The sequence below is a fragment of the Aegilops tauschii genome, chromosome 5, assembly GCF_002575655.3.
Source record: "Aegilops tauschii subsp. strangulata cultivar AL8/78 chromosome 5, Aet v6.0, whole genome shotgun sequence".
In the NCBI taxonomy this organism is placed as follows: domain Eukaryota; kingdom Viridiplantae; phylum Streptophyta; class Magnoliopsida; order Poales; family Poaceae; genus Aegilops; species Aegilops tauschii.
The window spans coordinates 397,573,805-397,596,912 of record NC_053039.3 but is presented as its reverse complement, the minus strand read 5'-3'; the positions used below and the strand labels follow the sequence as shown (position 1 = coordinate 397,596,912).

The following is a 23,108-nucleotide window of genomic DNA, read 5'->3' as shown; positions in this document are numbered from 1 at the left end:
GGACAGGGGACTCACTGTGCTGCTGTCACTGAACAACAACAACACACAGTTGGGGCGCACGCGAAAACCGAGGGGAGGCGATCGGAGCGCACAATCTTCTGCTGGGCCGGCGGCTCGGTGTCTTCTCTCCTGCGACCGACCGCGGCACGGAATGGCGTCGCCGCCGCCGAAGGTCGCCGTGCCGGTGGGGGAGGAGGGCCGGGAGGCGGAGGGAGAGGATATCTGCGCGTTCGATATACCCGGCAAGAACGCCCCGCGCGATCGCCTGCGGCGGTGGAGGGTACGTATGCCATCTTCACCATTTCCTCGCTGCTGCTGCTCCTTTCGATTCAAATTTTAGTACGCAGTAGGGGGTTTTCTTTTTGGGCTGGAGGTCGGGGATGAGACTGCCGTACACTACGATGTATCTGATTTGCGGTTTGGCCTCCACAACGCCGCTTCTTACATTGGGGTTTTTGGGTTCCTTTGAATGGCCATCTGCTTGATCTGTCTTTAATGTCGTTCATCACTGCATCAAGCACCTCTGAGCTTCTGATGGATGAATGCCTGATAATGGCGAGGGTTGGATTAATTGAGTTCTTTTAAACAAGTAATTGAATTTACGAGCAGTGACTTAATGTGCTGAGAAACTCGGTGGGTGAATGTTTGTTGGTTCATGTGCACCAGGATGTTGCATCAGCTACTTCATATATCTCTGTTGTGCCTGTATATTCTGACCATATCTTTCTGAATTGGAGTGCCTTGTGTAATTGTTGCAGTTTTTTGAGATGATAATTGTTGCAGTTCAGTTTCGGTATCTTATAATGACCGCCTCAGGGTTATAATGATGTTAAACCACACCGTTGATCATTGTGAAGCTTACTGGTAGACTTGTATTTGTACAAGGATGCTACCCCCAGTCTAGATACATCAGAATCTGGAAAGTTGTTAGGCTATATTTTTCTTTAGTAGTACTGGCATAAATTTTGAACTGTGGGGTTTTTGATATTCCATATCGTCGATGGAAAGTCTCAAGAAAAACATAAAGTGTGATGTATAGGAATGTGGTATTTTTTACTTCATGTTTCATCTTATATTATTACTTACAGCATGCCTTTTCTCCCTTCATTTCAGCAAATTGCTCTTGTGCTCAACGCTTCACGCCGTTTTAGATATACTCTAGATCTCGCGAGGGATGAAGAGAGAGAAAACTTGAGAAGAATTATACGAGCTCATGCACAAGTTATACGGGTAAGTAATGTGGCGTCTGCCAGTTGACAAATGATGCTTCTCGTTGACGTATAACGTTTGCTCATTCTATATTTGGATTCTTCAGGCAGTACTCCTTTTCAAAAAGGCTGGTCAAAAGGCGCTACAAGGTATAATCTCCAGTTTCCTGCTAGTCGCTAGATGGTTGGATGATTGCACACATTTCCTAAGAAATGGTGATGCATCACCCTGAAGGACCATATTTACATATAAACACTGTGGCAATAGTGGACACATCCACACAATTCTTTGATCCATTTAATATCCATTGTTATGTGATGATAATCTTTCACATTTGAACTGAAAATATGCCATGGACACTCATCTTAGCAACCTTTAGCTTGCTTCTTCTTCCGTCTATTTCTGATTATTTGGCCACCTATATAGTACGTATTTGTTTGATACCTTATATATCTCATTTCATTAAATCTTAATCCAGTTATTCCTGTTAGATGCATCTTTATCTTGTTTTTAGTTTGATATTGTCTAAATTATAGTTGATATAGTTCTGTTTGATCAAACAGAATCTTACAATGGTACAAAATTTGAGTCACTCTCTCAGAGATTTCCAATTGATCTGGAAAAGCTTGTAATGTTGAACAGAGACCATGATGCAATTACGCTTCAGGAGGTTGGAGGGGTAGGTTCAAATGAATTTCACCTAGATTGACACCCTTTTATATTTTTTACTCATATATCTCTAATGGCATGTCCTCGCAGGTCAGTGGGCTTTCAGATTTACTAAAGAGTAATTTAGACAGAGGAGTTAGCTCAAATGAGGACGAGCTGTTGCAGAGAAGAGACATTTTCGGGGCAAACACCTATCCGCGCAAGAAAAGAAAAAGCATATGGGTACGCAGTTTTCCTTATGCTATGGCAGTAACTTTTTCCGGTGTGCCTTGTCTTATTGTTCATTGTTCTTGTTCTCTCGTGGGCTGCAGGGGTAAACGAAAAGTATTTCATGATGTGAAACTATTTTTCTATGACAAGTATAAATTTATTAAAGCTGAATGTATATGTAGTGGTTGTGGAAACAAATATACTTTTGCAGCATCAGAACTTAGAGCATACATGCGCACCATGTGAAGTTTACTCTTCCTTATGGAACTCCTGAGTCTTAAATCCATATATCATCAAGTTTAATATCTAGCAAATTATTATTTGCAGCGCTTTGTATTTGAAGCTTGTCAGGATTTAACTCTTGTGATTCTGATGGTAGCTGCTGCTACATCATTATCATTGGGCATTGTAACAGCGGTACGTGATGGCATTATGATTTACCTTGGCTCCTTTGTTCATGTATTCATTTTGTCTTGTCTTTACACTGTAAGAATGGTTCAATTTCATAATACTTAATCCTATTTTGGTTTCACCATTGACGCTTTATTTAGGGTGTAAAAGATGGATGGTATGATGGTGGAAGCATATTCTTTGCTGTTTTTCTTGTGATATTTGTTACAGGTAATAACAGTATGTTTTTTTTAATTCTCTTCTCTCCTATTGTTATTGAGTTTTGTGCACTAATCAGCTCATACAAAACCTTAAGTTGTTAAGGGAAGTGATAGTTATACTGATATTTCGACACTCTCCCTCACATCGGGGATTATTCAGGCCTACATTATAGACTGGATGTGTTGTAGCGCTATTGAGCTGCACATGTAGGCAGGGTGCATCGTGCAAATTTTCTCGAACAATGCATCTGCTAAAATGTCAGGGCTGTGAGTCATCCCCAGTATTTTCACACAGCAGTACCTTTCTTTTAAGAATGAAGTAAAATGACCTGCTGGCTCTCAAACTCAGAACCTTCTGCTCTGACATGGTAATGATGGTAATGCAGTAACCAGTTCATAGAAAACCTTAAGATATTAGGGGAAAACATGTGTTCTACTCGAATATCAGCAATTGTACTTGTGCATGATAATATATATGGCGTCAGTGATTTGCATACATGTTGCTGTACTGGAAGTAATCGTGCTCTGATATTTATTTCTTCTCAACCATTTTAGCAACCAGTGATTATAGACAATCTCTTCAGTTTCAACATCTGAACGAGGAGAAACAAAACATACAAGTTGAGGTGAGTATGTTCATCCTGATAATTTTGGAGCGTACTTTTTTTTGTTTGGGACTGTGACTTATTGGCAGTGTATGATTTATTATGACCAATCATTAGGTTATCAGAGGTGGTAAGAGAGTAGGAGCTTCAATATTTGACCTTGTGGTTGGCGATGTTGTTCCCCTCAAAATTGGTGACCAAGTAATGCATTCATCACATATTCCACCTTTTGTCTACATTTGAGCTATTTTTCTCAGATTGATGCAATTACATGCATTATTTGGCCTTCAGGTCCCTGCAGATGGTGTCCTAATATCTGGTCATTCTTTTGCAATAGACGAATCAAGTATGACAGGAGAGTCCAAAATTGTAAGTGTTGATAAAAGGAAAAGGGCAACAGTTGTTGTTTTCTGAATCCGCCTTCTTAAATGTTCAAGTATGTTATATTACTGTCAGGTTCATAAGGACCAAAAGGCACCTATGTTGATGTCCGGTTGCAAGGTCGCAGATGGCTATGGCTCTATGTTGGTGAGTATCACTTGGTTCAGTCTTCCAAGTACATGAAGTGTTCAGCTTGTGCTTTCGTATTACACAATTGTGTGGCTACTGGTGTATTGTCTATAATTTGTTAGCATCTCATTCATTGCATAAACATATAGGTAACAGGTGTGGGTACTAATACTGAATGGGGTATGTTGATGGCCAATCTTTCAGAAGATATTGGTGAAGAAACCCCATTGCAGGTTAATTTCTTATGTTCGTTGTTTAGTACAAGTTAATTAATTTCACATGGTATGTACCACACAGAGAATAGTATCAACTTATTGACCTTTTTGTTTATATTTTATGGCTGTGTTCCCACTTGTTCAAACTGTGGAGTAGGTGCGCTTGAATGGTGTCGCTACTTTAATTGGTATCGTGGGTTTATCGGTTGCTGGTGTTGTCCTTGTCGTACTTTGGATAAGGTGGTTTTCTGGTACATTCATCCATTGTTATGGTGCACTTTAAGTAAATATTCTACATTTCGTGGATATGCTTCTCATGGTCACCTTCCATCTAAAATGCAGATATTTTACCGGGCATAGCAATAATCCAGATGGAACTACGGCATTTGTGGCTGGGACTACTGGCGCAAAACAGGGATTTATGGGGGCAATCAGTATTTTTACAATCGCCGTACGTAATCTAACCAAGTTTTCTTGCTTAATTACTATGACGATCAAGAGCATCAGTTCTTTTCAAGTGAGCTGACTCTACCTCATTTGTCACTATAGGTAACTATTGTGGTTGTTGCTGTGCCTGAAGGACTCCCTTTAGCAGTAACATTGACGTACGAATCTTTTACCCTTTTATACTAATTCCTTAGAGATGATAGGTGCATTAACATGGTGCAAGTTTGCTTTCAGCCTTGCATATTCAATGCGAAAGATGATGCGAGACAAGGCTCTGGTAATACATACAAAGAGATTTACAGAGAAAAACCTTGACTCCAGTATATAATCTGTGTTTTGGTTTGTCATACAGGTGAGACGACTTTCATCTTGTGAAACAATGGGGTCGGCAACCACGATTTGCAGTGACAAGACTGGAACTCTTACCTTGAATAAGGTTTCTAAAGTCAATAGGCACTCCTCACAAAAAATGCTATATGTGCTCCACTGCTGCGCTGCATAGAATCAGTAATGTCTTCAGTTTGTGTAGTGCTTCTGTATCTTATTATTGTTTCTAATTGATCGTCTAGATGACAGTTGTGGAAGCATATTTGAGTGGGACGAAGTTGAATCCTTGTGATAATACTGGGATGATGTCTAGCAGTGTGGCATCTCTACTTGTTGAAGGAATTGCACAAAACACAGCAGGTGCTGTGTTTTCACCAGAGGTACAGTATGGTACATTTCTCTTTCCGTAGGTTTTTCCTTGTACTTTTTGCATAATATGGCAAGTACATGCGTTAAAATTCACATGTCATACCAGAGGATGTCATCCATTTTAATATGTTTTCCTGTCTATAGAATGGAGGAGCTGCTGAAGTTGCTGGCGCACCAACTGAAAAAGCAATTCTTTCTTGGGGTCTTAAGGTGCTTCATATATGCTCTTTTGTTCACCATTACTTCTTTCAAGTTTGTTCCATTAAATCGACAATCTGTTTTATCCATCATTATTTCTTCCAATTTTCTTCTATTAAATTGACAATTTAATTGCATAGATTGGGATGAATTTCAACGATGTGAGGTCAAAATCTTCAGTTCTTCGTGTTCTCCCATTTAACTCAGTGAAGAAATGTGGTGGCGTTGCAGTGCAGGTGGTAAGCACATTTTCATCTCTTTGATATTCTGAAGGAAATCATGTAATGTTAAATAAGAAATAGTCCTTTTTAATCTTCATTATTGACTTTCCTTCTATGTTTTGGTGCTAAGTATGTGGCTTGCTACATACCTGACTTTCATTGGTTTTGCATCTTGTAGTTTCTTTGTGCGCTTTACTATCTTTCAGAAAAATAGTTCTCACACACTTGCTGCATATATGTTTTGTCTGATCCTGTCAACATAACATTTGTGTTGCTTTGCACTTTCTCTTTGCCTTGTTTATTTCATTTATGTTGTACATGAATACATGTTGCAAATGAGTGCTTTGACTTGAATCTTGATCATACTATTTATGTTGTAATAAAATATTTCCTAGTTCATTTTAGTATGTGTTACCTTAGTGCTATTTGGTTTTGTAAGTGCAGTCAGATACTTATGTACACATCCACTGGAAAGGTGCTGCTGAGCTAGTATTAGCATCTTGCAAAAGCTGGTTTTCTATTGATGGTTCAGTTCATCCAATGAGTTCTGACAAGGTAATACCAACCCAAATTAATTCGGGCTTCACTTCTGAAGTTTTACTAAGTTGTTAGTACTCTTACAGTATAACGAATTGAAGAGATCCATTGACGATATGGCAATGAGTTCACTGCGCTGTATTGCTTTTGCATATTGCACCTGCGAGCTCACAATGGTTCCTAGGGAGGATCTCGATAAGTGGCAGTTGCCTGATGATAATCTGACTCTTCTTGGAATGGTCGGGATAAAGGTGTGTCTTGTGAGATGGTGTTTACTTTATGCTTCTACTAGCATTTGAATAGCTGTGCATGGCCTCTACTCTTTCGGTCGTCATTTATGGCTAATTTTAGCAGTCCATGCCATGATACCATATCAGCGAAAAATAGTACAAGGACAGAATAGCCCATCTTCGTCTTGCTAGTAGTTCGATTCTTCAACCACAATGACAAGTTTTATGTAAATGAGATACTAAAGATTATTAAGAGATGGAGAAACTGAACCAAATGTGTCTTGTTTGGAGGTTTCTGTAAAATAGTTAGTCATGATGATACTGGGAGAGTAGCACTGGGATAATGGAGAATCATGGAACAAAGAAGGGATTAGATGAGTGGAGCCCACTATGATTGGCAAGCACGTGAAGCGATCCTTCACCAACTATAGTTTTCGGATGATACTTGGCCATGCTAGTTCATCAGTTTTATTCGCATCACTTGTTCCTCATGTTTCCCATCATTGTTAAAATGCCTGGCCTCTTTCAGAATTCTTTATGTTCGAATCTGTTTAGGCATGATTTTATTCTCTTCAGTTTTGCTATATAACTGTTATCTCCTGATGATTGCATGCAGCTATTCACCCTATACATTCTTTTTCGATGTATAGGATCCTTGTCGCCCAGGAGTAAGGGATGCTGTACAATTATGCAGTGCTGCTGGTGTGAAGGTTATCATCATCTATGTTTTATTATTCTTTGCTCTTATTTTCTTTCCTTCTATTTCTATTTCAAATTCTTTCCCTGGGATATTGAACTGATTGAGTTTATAATAGGAGATTAGGATCAAGGCGGTTCGCTTTTGAAATGTTTATGATGCTTCAGTTCCATTTTTTGCATGTTGTCAAGAATATGTCATATGAGGCAAGGTCAAAATGCTTCACGATGTGAATTTGACAAAACAGGCCACCTTAGGTACCAATGGAAGCACTACACTTCCCAATTTCCAATAGTTCCTTCATGTGGCCATTTCCCAAATATTTGCCTGTACCTTCTCCATTTGATTCAAAATCCTTGGCACTGCTTCCATACCATGGTAGGCCAGTAATTTGTCATGCCTGATGTATGTTAGTTGATCGAATAATGTGATGGAAGTGTGGATATTAGTGCTGAGCAAATCCAACTTAATGCCGGTTTTGTTGTTCGATTCATCTAAGACAATAAGATGGTAAAAAGGCAGATATCCTTGGATCATTGGTGTTGACTTGTCTCAGCTATGTATTGCAGTGATCAGATGGGTAGAACTTGTAATATTAAGCTTGATTTCGTTTTTGTGTTTTAAGATAACACATTGGCTTCTCGCATTTGATTAAAGCATTATTTTGGTGTTCTCAGAAAGTATATTTGTTTTAGGTACGGATGGTCACAGGAGATAATGTTGAAACAGCCAAGGCCATTGCTTTCGAATGTGGAATACTAAATGCAAAAGATGTTGCTTCAGAGACAACAATAATAGAGGGGAAGGTGTTCCGTGAAATGTCTGAAACTGCACGAGAAGAAGTTGCTGACAAGATTACAGTAACTCACCTCTCTCTATCCCTTCATCATCTGTCTCATGTTTGGAGCTTTCAAAACCACAAGCAGCATATCACTTACTATAAATAAGAAAAGATTTTCTATGATACAGAATACTTTGTAATTTTCTGATATAAAATATCTTTCCAAGTTTATGAATTTGTTTTCTAAGTGGTCTCAGTTAACCTATCTACTTTTACTTCAGGTAATGGGACGGTCTTCTCCAAACGACAAACTTTTGCTTGTACAAGCTTTGAAAAGAAAAGGCCATGTAGTAGCTGTAACCGGTGATGGCACCAACGACGCCCCAGCATTACATGAGGTCTGTCTGCAACTATATCATTATGTATTGAAGTGTCAACCTAGAACCATCTTGTAATCCTATATTCTTTTTGTCATATAGGCTGATATCGGTCTTTCAATGGGCATCTCGGGAACAGAAGTTGCTAAAGAAAGCTCGGACATCATAATCTTGGATGATGACTTCACATCCGTTGTCAAGGTTATCTTCTCCAACATCAAAGCATAATGTCTATTTTCTATAAAGAAGCATAACATCAGCATGTTAGCCTGTCATTGTGCTTTCAGTTATCCCATGCACATACCAGTATGGTTTCTCCATATGCAAATATATATTTCCAGAGATATTTTGTGACAGACGTGCATGCGCAGTACCTTGTGTGCGTCGTGCACCATAGCTGTGGTCTAGCGACCACTTATTTCAAACTTATATGTAGAGCACAAATCTTAACATTCCTTCCTTGTGTTAGGTTGTTCGTTGGGGACGGTCTGTCTATGCAAATATTCAGAAATTCATCCAGTTCCAGCTGACTGTTAATGTCGCTGCCCTGGTAATAAATGTGGTGGCCGCTGTGTCCTCTGGTGCTGTTCCTCTGAATGCAGTTGAGGTTGGACCGTTTTCTTGATTTGTGTCCCATAGTTGTGGTCTCATTTATTATTGCTTGTTTATGTGCGTTCTTATTTGCTTCAGATATTTAGCTGGCATGCACATTACAAATACTGAAAGAAACAATCATAAATATGCAATATCTTTGTGGCAGACTGCTAAATCTTATGAATAAATATGGCAAACTGCTAAGATATTATAGATCATGCTGCAGAAATCTTATCTTAGTCTGAAGAAATGCCCTGTTTATTTGTTTACAACCACATCATTTTTCACTTGGCAGCTTCTTTGGGTGAACCTTATCATGGACACACTGGGAGCCCTTGCATTAGCAACTGAACCACCAACAGACAACCTAATGAAGAGACATCCTGTTGGCAGAAGGTACGATACATCGCCCTACAAATTATTGACAATTTCCTGTTATGTACTTTGTCGAAAAACCATTATGATACACTTCTTATTTCACTTCTGCAGGGAACCTCTTGTTACAAATATCATGTGGAGAAACCTGTTTATCCAGGTCTCTAGTTGTCTAACTCACCTGTATGTATGCACGCATGCAATTAGGAACCTGTTGAATCAGATTTTCTTCATCTCTATATGGATTTGTTGCAGGCTCTTTACCAGATAGCAGTTCTTCTCGTCTTCAATTTTGATGGCAAAAGGATTTTCCAGTTGCATAATGAAAGTCGAGAGCATGCTGACAAAATTAAGAACACCTTTGTCTTCAATGCATTTGTCTTTTGCCAAGTAAGATCACAGGAGGATTTTTTTTCCAACATCCATCGATTTAATATTTTATTGAAACTATAATTTCGTGTCTCTTCCTAAGCTATCATTGATTCCTTCAGCACACCCTCGCCGCATACCAATTTTGCTATTGGATATGTCATATATGTAAAAATCATAGAATTCTTTTCTTATGCCTCATGTGCCATTCATGTCAGATATTCAATGAGTTCAATGCTCGCAAGCCTGAGGAGAAGAATGTCTTCGGAGGAGTCACGAGCAACCGCCTTTTCATGGGTATAGTGGGTATAACAACCGTACTTCAGGTAATAATGCCGTAACATGCTCTCTGAATGCATACATGTTTTCACAAGGCACAGGTAACATGCCGTAACATTTCATCTGGCAGATCTTAAACACTGAGCTTCTGAGCGTCATCCCATCTTGCAGATCTTGATAATTGAATTTCTCGGAAAGTTCTTTGGAACTGTTAGGCTCGGTTGGAAGTTATGGCTGCTATCAGTTGCCATTGGTGCAGTAAGGTATACACAGGAGAACTCCATTGTAGAGACAAAACACTTTTTTCTGCTCTATAAACGTCTATTTTGTGATATGCTTATTTCATATATCCAAATATCTATTGCCCTTGGTATATGTGCCAGAATTTTTGTCATTTTATTCTGGGTGTTAATTTTCAACACGTTGATGGCCATAAATTACCCTCTTAGAACTGGTAAAGAGTAATTTATTCCTTCCAATGGCCACATTACCATCTCTCTGTCTGTCTTTCCAATCCAGCTGGCCCCTCGCGTATGTTGGCAAGTCCATTCCTGTTCCGGCCAGACCTTTCCAGGATTACTTGAAGCATTGTTGTGCCTGGAGAAGGCCACGCCGCCGTGGTAATTTCCCTGCATACACAGCTGCTGATCCTTGTGTTTCCTTTGTTTTCGCCCAACGAGCATATCGTAACTAGCCCCTGCATGCATTCCATTGTGTGCCGCAGATGAAGAGCAGGGCGGCAAGAGCTGAGACTTAGCCCGAGGAGCAACTTTTGGAGAGGCTGCATCTCAACTGGAGCTTCAGAGAGGGGCGAAGAGCAGTCCCTGTAAAATTGGGTTCAGAATAAGAGGGCAGCATTTTTTTCGGGGAAGGAATAGCAGGAAGCTTGTGCACTGATAGATATCACTCAGTTGTAGTCTGCAAAATAGAGTAGCACTTTATGGGGTTAGGGTTAAGCTCTCATCCAAATGGCTGTGAATTTGGAACAAACTGCGCTGCTAGTCAGAAGAGTGCTTTCTTTTGTTGCAAGTTACAGTTGTTTCCACTGGTTGCGGGTGCCATGCGTAAGCATAAAGCCGAGTCCCTTTTGCACATTCTGCTGGATTTAACAGCTCCAACTGCCAGCAACTATTGTCATTAAGCTACTGCAAGGTCCAATGTAGCCCAGTGCGTGTGCGCAGCGCGAACCTTCGCCGCTGATGAGTGGCGTCAGGGGCCGCCGGAGCTGTTCCAGCAGGCGAGGAGAAAATGAGACGGAGACAGAGATGAAGGCGGCAAGGCATTGAATTGGGTTAGTTTTTCTTGTGAGCTGTTGCTTCTTGATTTAAGTAGAGAAAATGCAAAAGAGTAATAATGACCAGAAAGTGTCATTAAGCAGAGAAAATTGCACAGCTATTAGACAGAAATCACATCTTCCATTGAGAATGTTAGAGTAGTCATTATGGTATACGACTTCTAGTCCAAGTCAGTTTTGTACCCCTACCCCAAGTCGGTTTGTACCCTCTTATATACTCTTGTATGCCGCACCAAATCATCAATAAGCAACAGTTTTATTCAGCTTTCATGGTATCAGATACCGGTCCCAGGGTTTAGGGTATGGCTCCGCCAACGCCAACGCCGCCGCTGCCGCCGCCGCCCGGCTACTTCGAGCGCCGGGCCGCACTCATCGCCAAGGCTGCCAACGCCGCGGCCGCTTCTCTCTCGGCCCTCACCATAGCTCCACAAAACTACCCTGCACCCATCCTCGCCGCACCAATATCTCTTGCTGACACAATCTCCGACGTCAGCCCCTACATCCCCATAGTTCTTGATCTCGCCGTCCACAACTACTACCATTGGAGACATCTCTTCGATCTCCACCTCGGCCGCTGCAACCTGCACTCGCATGTCGCCGCCAACTGTCTTCCCCGCCCCGACGATCCGCAATGGTTGAAAGACGATCTCGCGATCGTCCAGTGGTTCTACACCCGCATCACCACCGAGATCTTCAACATGCTCGATCACGACGGCGCCACCGCTGCCAACATCTGGCACTCCCTCCGTCAGCTCTTCCAAAGCAACAACGACGCTCGGAAAAACGCTCTCCACACCGAGCTTCGCAATATGGTGCAAGGAGACGCCCCGGTGAACCTGTTCTGCTAGCGCGTTAAGACCATTGGCGATGAGCTCCGCGAACTCGGCGATACAGTTAGCGACTCACAGCTAATCAATATCGTCGTCGTCGGCCTCAGCGAAGACTTTGACAAGCAAGCCTCGTTCATACCGATGATACGGCCCCCTCCTACCTTCGCTGAAGTACGTTCCTTGCTACAACTCGCGGCGGAAACACAAGCTCGCAAGGACTCTCGCCCCAAGGTCTTTCATGCTGCGGCTCGTCCTCCTCTGTCGTCTACACCAGCGCCGCCTTCCAGGCCGGCTCCTGCCGCCGGGCCGTCCGCATCGTCATCTGTTGAACCGCCCCCAGGCTGGCGTTCTAGTCCGAACTACCGCGGCAAAAACCCTATCTACAGGCCGCCGCCGACTCGTTCGGTTCCGCCTACGACATCACCAGCACCGAGTCCTGCACCACCCACCAGTGCTCCATGTGCGGTTGCATGGCGGCCTCCTCATGATCCTTGGACGGGGCTTGTTCAAGCATGGCCCATGCCCTGGTCCGCTCCGTCCACCCTCGGTGCTCCGCCGGCATACTCAGGTGCCTGGCAACCCGGCCTTCGGCCGCCTACTGGTGCTCCCGGGGTTCTCAACCCCCGACAGCCGGCCAATGCCTATCACGCCGCCCTGACGTATGCTCCTTATGGTCATTACAGCACCGACGGCGGCGCCTACTACACACCTCAGCCGGCCCTGCTCCCGACGCCACCCCCACCATAGCCGGTCAATGCCTACTACATTCCCCAGCCGGCCCTACTGCCTTCACCATCGTATCCGCCGGCACTGCTTCCGACGCCACCCTCACCTGCGACGCCGAGCTGGGATCAAGCTGCCTTTCTCCAGGCCATGAATAACTTTGCTGCACAAGGAAACTCAGGTACGGATTGGATCTTTGATTCAGGGGCCTCTAGTCATATGTCTGCATCTAGTAATTGGTTATCTTCTTGCACTAAATCTCCTTTCCCTTCCATTATCCTTGGAGATGGATCATCTATTCCTATATATTGTGTTGGTCAGGCTCAACTTCCCTCTTCCACCAAACCTCTTTTACTTCGCGATGTTCTAGTTGCACCCGCCCTCATTAAAAATCTTATCTCTGTTCGCCAATTTACTTGCGACAATCTAGTTTCGGCTGAATTTGACCCTTTTGGTCTATCTGTGAAGGATTACCTGACCAAGGCCGAGATCGCTCGCTTCAATAGCTCCGGTGATCTTTATTCTCTTAATGGAGTTCCTGCCGCCACCCCTCCAACATCCATGCTGGCCTCCGTCGATCTCTGGCATCGTCGCTTGGGCCATCCCAACCCCACCGTCTTAGCTTCTATGCTTAGTGAATTTACCATACCATGTAATAGGGACTCTCATAATTCTGTGTTTTGCGAGTCTTGTCAATTAGGCAAACATGTGCGTCTTCCCTTTAGTTCCTCTAGTTCTTGTAGCACTTATCCCTTTGAATTAATACATTGTGATTTATGGACCTCTCCCATTGCAAGTGTTTCGGGTTTTAAATACTACCTTGTTATCCTAGATGATTTCACCCACTTTGTCTGGACTTTTCCTCTACGCAACAAATCCGAGGTCCATTCTCTTTTCCTTAATTTTCAACGCTATGTGTCTGTTCACTTCTTCCTCCCAATTCGCTTTATTCAATGTGACAATGGTCGTGAGTTTGATAACATTAAAAATCGTACTTTCTTCTTACAACATGGCATCCTGCTTAGGTTCTCATGTCCCTACACCTCCCCTCAAAATGGTAAAGCAGAACGCTCTCTTCGCACCCTCAATGATATAGTTCGCACTCTCCTCATTCAATCATCTATGCCTCCCAAGTTTTGGGCTGAAGCCCTACACATGGCCACCTTCCTTCTAAATATTCGACCTTCTAAAACTAAACCCAACACTACTCCCTATTATTCCCTCTTTCTTTCCCACCCCGACTACTCCGCGGTTCGTGTTTTCGGCTGTCTCTGTTTTCCCAATGCCTACGCCACTTCTGCAAATAAATTGTCACCACGCTCTATCCCATGTGCTTTTCTCGGCTTCTCTGACGAGCACAAAGGCTATCGCTGTCTTGACCTTCACACCGGACACGTTCATGTCTCTCGTCATGTCACGTTTGCTGAGCACATTTTTCCTTTCTCACAACGCACTACTACACCATCCAACACCCCTAGCTCCGCAAACACCCCCTCTCCCCGTCCTTTCCAACTATATACTCCCCTACCTGCCGAACACAACTTATCACCACCACCATTAACACCCACCATAGCCAATCCCAACCATACACTCACCCCACCCGAGACGTCCCCAACACCCCCGACCCCTGCTCCCTCCCCAACACCCCCGGCCCCTCCTCCCACTCCACCACCCAGCCCTGCTTCCACTCCACCACCCAGCCCTACTCCTGTTGGAAATATGCCCTAGAGGCAATAATAAATAGGTTATTATTATATTTCCTTATTCATGATAATCGTTTATTATCCATGCTAGAATTGTATTGATAGGAAACTCAGATGCATGTGTGGATACATAGACAACACCATGTCCCTAGTAAGCCTCTAGTTGACTAGCTCGTTGATCAATAGATGGTTATGGTTTCCTGACCATGGACATTGGATGTCGTTGATAACGGGATCACATCATTAGGAGAATGATGTGATGGACAAGACCCAATCCTAAGCCTAGCACAAGATCGTGTAGTTCGTTTGCTCAGAGCTTTTCTAATGTCAAGTATCAGTTCCTTAGACCATGAGATTGTGCAACTCCCGGATACCGTAGGAATGCTTTGGGTGTACCAAACGTCACAACGTAACTGGGTGGCTATAAAGGTGCACTACAGGTATCTCCGAAAGTGTCTGTTGGGTTGGCATGAATCGAGACTGGGATTTGTCACTCCGTGTAAACGGAGAGGTATCTCTGGGCCCACTCGGTAGGACATCATCATTATGTGCACAATGTGACCAAGGAGTTGATCACGGGATGATGTGAGTTACGGAACGAGTAAAGAGACTTGCCGGTAACGAGATTGAACAAGGTATCGGGATACCGACGATCGAATCTCGGGCAAGTAACATACCGATAGACAAAGGGAATTGCATACGGGATTGATTGAATCCCCGACATCGTGGTTCATCCGATGAGATCATTGTGGAACATGTGGGAGCCAACATGGGTATCCAGATCCCGCTGTTGGTTATTGACCGGAGAACGTCTCGGTCATGTCTGCATGGTTCCCGAACCCGTAGGGTCTACACGCTTAAGGTTCGATGACGCTAGGGTTATAGGGAAAGCATGTACGTGGTTACCGAATGTTGTTCGGAGTCCCGGATGAGATCCCGGACGTCACGAGGAGTTCTGGAATGGTCCGGAGGTAAAGATTTATATATGGGAAGTCCTGTTTTGGTCACCGGAAAAGTTTCGGGTGATATCGGTAATGTACCGGGACCACCGGGAGGGTCCCGGGGGTCCACCAAGTGGGGCCACCAGCCCCAGAAGGCTGCGTGGGCCAAGTGTGGGAGGGGACCAGCCCCAGGTGGGCTGGTGCGCCCCCCACCAAGGCCCAAGGCGCATGGGAGAGTGGGAGGGGGCAAACCCTAGTCCAGATGGGCCTTAAGGCCCACCCTAGTGGCGCCCCCCCTCTCCTCCCCTTGGCCGCCCCCCTTGGATGGGATCTAGGGCTGGCCGCCTCCTCTTGGGGTGGGAACCCTAGAGGGGGGCGCAGCCCCCTCCCCCCTATATATAGTTGAGGTTTGGGCTGCCCAAGACACATGAGAACGTCTCTCTTTTGGCGCAGCCCTACCCCTCTCCCTCCTCCTCCTCTCCCGCGGTGCTTGGCGAAGCCCTGCGGGATTGCCACGCTCCTCCATCACCACCACGCCGTCGTGCTGCTGCTGGATGGAGTCTTCCCCAACCTCTCCCTCTCTCCTTGCTGGATCAAGGCGTGGGAGACGTCACCGGGCTGCACGTGTGTTGAACGCGGAGGCACCGTTCTTCGGTGCTTAGATCGGAATCAACCGCGATCTGAATCGCTACGAGTACGACTCTCTCATCCGCGTTCTTGCAACGCTTCCGCATCGCGATCTACAATGGTATGTAGATGCACTCCCCTTCCCCTCGTTGCTAGATTACTCCATAGATTGATCTTGGTGATGCGTAGAAAATTTTGAATTTCTGCTACGTTCCCCAACAACTCCTTCGTCCGACTCTTCCGCTGCGCCGGACTCACGAGTACCCACCTTACCCCCTCGTGCTATTCCTACAGCAGCCCCGATTAATGATCATCGCATGCGTACTAGGGCCAAATCAGGATTTCATCAACCCCAAGACCGCCTAAACCTTCATACCTCCGTATCTCTCACTTCTCTTTCAAAGAATTACAAAACTGCTCTACTTGATCCCAATTGGGCCGCTGCCATGCAAGAAGAATATAATGCTTTACTTCAAAACAACACCTGGCAACTTGTTCATCGTCCTCCCAATACAAATATTGTTTCTGGCAAATGGATTTTTCGCCAAAAGTTCCACTCCGATGGGAGCCTCTCACGATATAAAGCCAGGTGGGTTCGTCGTGGCTTTTCTCAGCAACAAGGAATTGATTACGAAGAAACCTTCTCTCCTGTTGTTAAACCTAGCACCATTCGCACCGTTCTTAGTGTTGTTGTCTCCTCTTCATGGCCCATTCACCAACTTGATGTGAAAAATGCTTTCCTCCATGGTTCCCTTCAAGAAACTGTCTACTGCCAGCAACCTCTGGGTTTTGAAAATCCATCCTTTCCAACTCATGTATGTCTTCTTCAGAAATCTCTCTACGGTCTTAAACAGGCCCCACGAGCTTGGTTTCAACGCTTCTCCTCCTTCATTCAAACAATAGGCTTCACTCCATCTCTCTCCGACACCTCTCTTTTTGTGTATCATCAAACTTCTGACACTGCCTATTTACTTCTCTATGTGGATGATATCATTCTTACCGCCTCCTCTCAAAAGTTCTTAGATCATATTGTCTCTCTTCTTAGATCTGAATTTTCTATGACTGACCTAGGACTCCTTCATCATTTCTTAGGCATTGCTGTTGTTCGAGATTCCTCCAGCCTTTTTCTTTCCCAACGCCAGTATATTCTTGATCTTCTTAATCGTGCTGGTATGCTTGACTGTCAATCATCTCGCACTCCTGTCGATACTAGTTTTAAACTTTCGGCTACCGGTGAACCCTTTTCCGATCCTACTCTCTATCGTAGCCTAACAGGTGCTCTCCAATATCTCACCATTACTCGTCCTGAAATCTCTTTTGCTGTTCAACAAGCATGTCTCTATATGCATGATCCCCGGGTTCCTCACTATAATCATGTTAAACGCATTCTTCGGTATTTAAAAGGAACTCTCAATCATGGTCTCCACCTCAATAATTCTTCTCCAAACTCGCTTACCGCATACTCTGATGCAGACTGGGCTGGTTGTCCTGACACTCGAAGGTCCACTTCCGGTTTTTGTGTTTTTCTTGGTAACAATTTGATTTCTTGGTCTTTGAAAAGACATGTTACAGTCTCACGTTCGTCGGCCGAGGCTGAGTATCGCGCTGTGGCACATGCCGTTGCAGATACAATCTGGATTCAGCAGTTACTCTCCGAGCTACATAGGCCTATTGAGCAGGCCACTATTGTCTACTGTGACAACATATCAGCAGTCTACATGACCAGCAATCCAGTTCAACACCGACGCACAAAGCATATTGAGATTGATATTCATTTTGTTCGTGAAAAGGTTGCTCTTGGTCAGGTTCGGGTGCTTCATGTTCCCTCTACGGCTCAGTTTGCTGACATTTTCACCAAGGCACTGCCTACTAAGCCGTTTCAAGATATCTGTTTCAGTCTCAACGTCGTCGAGCCTGCCGTTGATACTGCGGGGGGGTGGGGTGTGTGTGTGTGTGTGTGTGTTAGAGTAGTCATTATGGTATACGACTTCTAGTCCAAGTCAGTTTTGTACCCCTACCCCAAGTCGGTTTGTGCCCTCTTATATACTCTTGTATGCCGCACCAAATCATCAATAAGCAACAGTTTTATTCAGCTTTCAGAGAACAAAAACTTCAGAGCCAATTTCTGCCGGAACTGGTGAGCTGATATAGGATGATTAAGCATACAACTTGGTACATGAGGCACACTCTTTTCGCATGCCATGCCTAGAGACTCTCATTGTCCACTCTGTAGCACACTGCAATCCTCTGTCTGTGGTGTTTGTTCCCAGACAACATTCTAATATTGTGCTTCTCACAACAAAACCTAAATTAGTAATACAACAACAGCACTTGCATATCTACCCAAAGCATGGCCAAGCAGCTCACTCCAGTTCATCTTATTAATAATGACAACAAACACTCTAAGCGGCACTAGCAGTAGCATGAGTAGGCGAAGTGGCTCTTCTTGGTGATGTATGTGGAGACGAAGTCTGAGGCCTGCGCCGAACCGCCCACCACCGGAGCCGGGACAAGGATCTGGGTCAGGCCTGACGCGATCCTCTTACCGGCCACGTTTCCGTAGAACATGCCGGGGATGGCAGGGACGAACACGTCGCTCTGCGAGCAGATCTCGAGGTCCAGGGCCCTTGCTAGGTCTGAATCGCCAGAGTTCAGGAACTCACCTTTCTTCTCAGCCGGCATTATGTCGTCCTGCGCGATGACAGATTGTAAGTTAAAAATCTGGTCAAGAGAAAACAGAATATGATGCGCACTAATTAAATGGTACTGGATGAGTTACTTGCCTTGGTATAAGTGTTTGGGAATGCCTTCTTAAGATTATTCAGGCCTTTGTGCCACCATGTCTCTGTCAAGTAGATGGTTGTATTAGCAGAGAAGCCGACCTTCTTCAGGAAATTCAGAACCTCCTGAGGATTGTAACAGCCTTTCCTTCTTGCACCCGCGCTTGTTTTACAGGTCTTCTTCTCTAGCAAGTCGGTCCGCGTATCAACCGCCAACACCCTGCCATCTGATTTCTGGCTTAGCTCTTTAAGCCTGCCCAGCATCTGTTCAGCCACTTCTGAATATTCGGCGTTCAGTTTGAGCCCAGTGAACATTGCATGGCAAGCAGTTGAATCCAAGTCCTTGTTATTTGTCCCTTTCGGTTTCAAACTTACTGAAGAGAAAATAATTGCAAGTCGTAGGTAACTGTTCTTTTGGAAGGCGGGCTGGATGGTGTCCAGGATGAAGTCTTCTGTCACCCGGTTTGGTACTCTAATGACTGCTGGCTTCTTAGTGGTCCATTCAGCAGGAAGTTTATCTACAACTTTGACAACACCATCCAAGTTCATCTTGAATTTTTCCACATCGTACATGTCTTGGAATTTTCTGTTCATGAAATTTATATCATTAGTTCAGAATTGAGATGCCACCCCAAAGTATCAATCATCAATAATTGTTCTCCAAAGTAACAATAATTGGCATCTATGAAATGAAAGCACAGTGATTTTGTGGAATTCAGAGTATTCATTCTTGTCTATTTTAGAGAACTTACTATTCATTATTTTGAGTTGCAGAACCGAATGTAAATTTATTTAGGCAGAACAGTAGAGATATGACAAGAAACTTCTTTTCATTGTTTATCCATGCTAAGTACACAGTTCAGTATTTAAATAGAACTAACCACTCATCGACAAATAGAGTCACCAGAGTTGTCTCAAGACAACGTTGATGTTCATTTGTGGGAAATAAATCAAGGTGCTCATGTAGTGAACATGAAAATTCTCTGGATGCTCATGTGGTGAAACACATGTTTTCACGAATAGGTGTCTGCAGGAAGCCATATCTTATGGAACAGATTAATTGCATCGTTTCTCTAGAAACATACCGACTCTTTCCTAATTCATTTCCTCTGATTTCTGGAAGTACAAGTGTAGCTCCCAGATACCTTGCAATCACTACAGCATCAGCGATCTGCAACCAAAGGGCCAACACACAAACATAAGCTGATTTTCTATTTACTCAACTACATTCATGAGGGCAAGTTCCAAGTTACGGGCATACCTGTGATGAATGGTATTCGGGGCCAATAGTCAATGACATGGTAACAAAACCGTTAGACTGGTCATCCTCTGCAGAAATCACAAGTATGAATAACCAGATTAATCGGTGGATGTGACAGAAAACTTGTTGAACACATAATATTGTTACTTGGGCTTGGTTTGGTCCAGCAGGGCTTAATCTCCTCAGTAGCCTCGAGCTCCACTCCAGCCTTGGTAATTTCAGTATTGTCTGCGATCTTCATCGCATTGAGCTCCACGCCTGTTGCCTCCACGGCCAGCTGTTGGATGTTCAGTTTGAGAGCAGTTATAGCATGGCACATCAGTTAAAAGCAGCATTTCTTTTTTCCATCAGTTAAATATAGCAGTTGATTTGTTTGTCGGCAGAGCATCTGAACAAGCGAAGGACTGGGAGACAGGGAGAGTATAAGCTGGAGGAGTGATAGTGATTCATGACATGGAGAACCCTCACTGTCTAGCTCATACTCTAAAATGAGATTATTCTGTATAAAGAAATTAAAGTCTTTGCTTTAGTTCCCCTTGCATTTTTATCTAGATAATTGATGGCTTGTTTTGACTGATATGTCCCCACAAGCTGTGCTTTCTCTAGGAAAAGCTCGTAGGAGTAATAATTTACTCATGACCACAGAAACCAAGTCTCTGATTCTTTTTCTTTTGACCCCAAAGCTTGGTGCAACGTGCTGAAAAACTAGGATTGGGTTATTAAACCCTAGCTAAGCCCTCAAGGTCAAGGTCACGTGACAGTCTGACACACAACTCTCGAGACGCCTTTCCTAGCTTAGATCCACAAATCACTTCAGATTTGGAGCCATCTATAGTGCACAGTAAACTGAAATTCTGAAAAAACCTTATCTGTACTTTTAGTTGAGTTTTCAAGGTGACCGCGACACCAAATCCGTCTGAGATTTTGGCAAGAACCCACAGAAATTTCCCAGTCCTAAGCACAGTACTGCACAGATGAGTCAAACCCACAGAAGCAGAATCATCCGTCGCATCTAGCGCTCTCTGGACCAAACGATGTAGAATCAAGTGAATAGTAACCAAAATCAGGCAGCAGAACAGAACAACAGCAGGACCCCCAAACGCACCCCCGCAAATCTCCTTCCAGAAAAAGAAGACCCACCCCTGTAATGCAAACCGGAAGCGGGCGGCGAAACGATAGCTTAGGGAGGAGGAGGAGGGGGAGGCGGGAGATCTCGGCTAGTACCTCGGAGACGGAGGTGAAGTGGTCGTGCTTGATCATGTTGCCGAGCATGACGAACATGGAGAGGGTGAGGAACCCCGCCAGCACCTGCCGCGGGTCCACCATTGCGCCGGCCGGCCGGCGGCGAGCGGCGCGGGAGGAAGCGGAGGAGCACCGACAGGCGAGGCGACAGCAGCACGCGGGTAGCGCCGGGCTGCGCGTGTGCAGTGCGTACAGCCGCGCGATGGGGGCGTGTGGACTGGACTGGACTGGAGATGGAGTGGCGCTGGCTGGGGCTTTAACTGCGGAGATTGCGATCCTGACACGGGCCGGGTCGCCCGGCACTTGTATATTTATTTATCTGTCCTGTTAAGCCCCGATCCGGAGAAAGTGGGTTTAGTACGCTTGACAATGGAGATTAGTGGCCTACTAGTGGGCTCGGCTGTTTTAGTAAACTCCATATAACCTGCCAATTGTGCTTCCCATCGTGCTCCATTCTCTATTTTTCTTTGAGGGGTCCATTTTCTATTTATTTTTTTGCGGGAACATTTTCTAATTTTGTTAGTAGGATCATTTGTGAAAATAAATTGTGATGTATAGTTTGCGTGCGAGCTCAATTCTGTTTCGGTTGGTTTATTTGTCATTTTCCGCTACGGCTTTTTCGGCGAGTCGAAGAACGGTGAGATGTGAGGATAAATTACGCCTTGCCAACTCTTATTTATGGGATACTTATATAGCTTCATTATGAAATTGCTGAAGCCATACTTGTTTATGTTTGTTTTGTTGAGATGCGCGAGCATTCGTCACTAACTCTATCGCTACAGCTATAAGTGGTAGAGATGAGGAGCATGTCTATAACAATAATTGGACGCGTGTTCTGTCCAACTCTAAGCGAAGCACCAGCCAAAATTGGCTTCTCACTATCTCTCATTCGATACATGTTTCGTTCCTTGGGCATTTTTTTTGCCTATTGATAGTGTCATACACTTGATAACCGTGTCAAACATTTTATTTGGCTTCTTTAGCTCATGGACTCGAAAAGAAAATCCCAAGGCTTATAGTACTAATGCATTAAGCAATGAGAAAAACTCACGTCTTTGACCTTTTTTCAAACCTTGTAGATTTAAACGCACTAAGGAAGGAGAAAAACCCGTGGCTTCAAAAAAATTCCCCAACCCTTGTAGGATTACCTTGGAGGAAGGAAAAAGGCCGTGGCTTTAATTTTGTGAAACTACCATTAAGAGGGTTGACAAAGAAAGTGTGAGAGGTGTGCCGGTGCCATCATTCATGAGCAATGCCAACATGTTGTATTGTAGCTCCTTTGCTCTACATTGGTCAAACTTATTTTTATTGGAAGTGATTAACTTATTTTTACCATGGATTAAACCTTAAAATCAAGAATGCGTACGTATGGACATGTATAGAACACAAGGGCTTTAGATGGAGACAGTCCAGGGGTTAGGCGATGTGAATAGTGAAACTATTAGGACTTTTTTTTGACTGAAAAACTATTAGGACATTGTCATGCAAAAGAAATGAATTTCTACTCCTGGGACTAGTGACATTACAGTTAGCACCTGTCAAATTGTCCCATGTGTGTCAGTGGGGTTGCAATATCCCTCATATCCGGTTGCTATTACAAATCAACCAATGGAGTATTGATAGTGAATATGGGCAATGTGATGGGCAGGGCTACTGATCTTATAAGGAAAAGGAACTTGGAAAATATGGAGAATAACATATCCTCTAATTCTTGTGCTCCTCTATCTGATAATGTTATGTTACAACATGCTGCTATGCAGGGGATACATATTCCTGAGTGTGATTTTACAGTTATTGATGTTATTAAAGAATCGGAAATTTCTAGAAACCATTTAAATGATAAGTATGCCGAAATTGAACAACAATCTGAAAGTTTG

The 23,108-nt window shown here is 43.9% G+C and overlaps 2 protein-coding genes across 4 annotated transcripts; one reads left to right on the top strand and one right to left on the bottom strand.

The window, feature by feature from the left end:
• Positions 1-10,859, top strand: LOC109742384 (calcium-transporting ATPase 5, plasma membrane-type). Of its 3 annotated transcripts, none has more exons than XM_040390569.3 (34): positions 1-280; positions 1,114-1,230; positions 1,316-1,358; positions 1,773-1,888; positions 1,969-2,100; positions 2,416-2,505; positions 2,640-2,709; positions 3,255-3,325; positions 3,422-3,505; positions 3,596-3,673; positions 3,761-3,832; positions 3,964-4,047; positions 4,187-4,269; positions 4,372-4,480; positions 4,579-4,634; positions 4,711-4,753; positions 4,829-4,912; positions 5,046-5,183; positions 5,317-5,382; positions 5,511-5,606; positions 6,036-6,146; positions 6,215-6,379; positions 7,009-7,068; positions 7,751-7,915; positions 8,118-8,234; positions 8,316-8,414; positions 8,683-8,820; positions 9,103-9,203; positions 9,297-9,342; positions 9,438-9,572; positions 9,770-9,877; positions 10,002-10,093; positions 10,350-10,450; positions 10,555-10,859. In XM_040390569.3, the coding sequence occupies exons 1-34, from the start codon at positions 152-154 to the stop codon at positions 10,578-10,580; spliced, it is 3,225 nt and encodes a 1,074-aa protein (XP_040246503.1). In that variant the 5' UTR covers positions 1-151; the 3' UTR covers positions 10,581-10,859. The 3 variants fall into 3 exon arrangements, 2 of the variants coding, with proteins under 2 accessions (XP_040246503.1, XP_020157060.1); XM_020301471.4 differs by having other exon boundaries at positions 5,511-5,609; XR_005757628.2 differs by lacking the exon at positions 10,555-10,859 and having other exon boundaries at positions 5,511-5,609; positions 9,961-10,093; positions 10,350-10,401.
• A 7,211-nt stretch (positions 10,860-18,070) lies between these two features.
• Positions 18,071-21,515, bottom strand: LOC109742382 (protein MANNAN SYNTHESIS-RELATED 1). Its single transcript, XM_020301470.3, has 6 exons — positions 21,214-21,515; positions 20,137-20,266; positions 19,990-20,057; positions 19,814-19,899; positions 18,732-19,314; positions 18,071-18,639 (listed from the first exon to the last, which is right to left on the bottom strand). Exons 1-6 carry the CDS (start codon positions 21,313-21,315, stop codon positions 18,361-18,363), a joined length of 1,248 nt encoding a protein of 415 aa, XP_020157059.1. The 5' UTR covers positions 21,316-21,515; the 3' UTR covers positions 18,071-18,360.
• Positions 21,516-23,108: the final 1,593 nt, after the last annotated feature.

Bases quoted from the DNA above. Each gene is read 5' to 3' on its own strand.
- LOC109742384 (XM_020301471.4), top strand. From the start codon at position 152: ATGGCGTCGCCGCCGCCGAAGGTCGCCGTGCCGGTGGGGGAGGAGGGC. The intron at 8,821-9,102 runs GTTGGACCGTTT...TTCACTTGGCAG, and splicing joins TTCCTCTGAATGCAGTTGAG to CTTCTTTGGGTGAACCTTAT. The intron at 10,451-10,554 runs GTAATTTCCCTG...TGTGTGCCGCAG, and splicing joins GAGAAGGCCACGCCGCCGTG to ATGAAGAGCAGGGCGGCAAG.
- LOC109742382 (XM_020301470.3), bottom strand. From the start codon at position 21,315: ATGGTGGACCCGCGGCAGGTGCTGGCGGGGTTCCTCACCCTCTCCATG. The intron at 20,058-20,136 runs GTAACAATATTA...TGATTTCTGCAG, and splicing joins CTGGACCAAACCAAGCCCAA to AGGATGACCAGTCTAACGGT. The intron at 19,900-19,989 runs GTATGCCCGTAA...CTTTGGTTGCAG, and splicing joins CCGAATACCATTCATCACAG to ATCGCTGATGCTGTAGTGAT.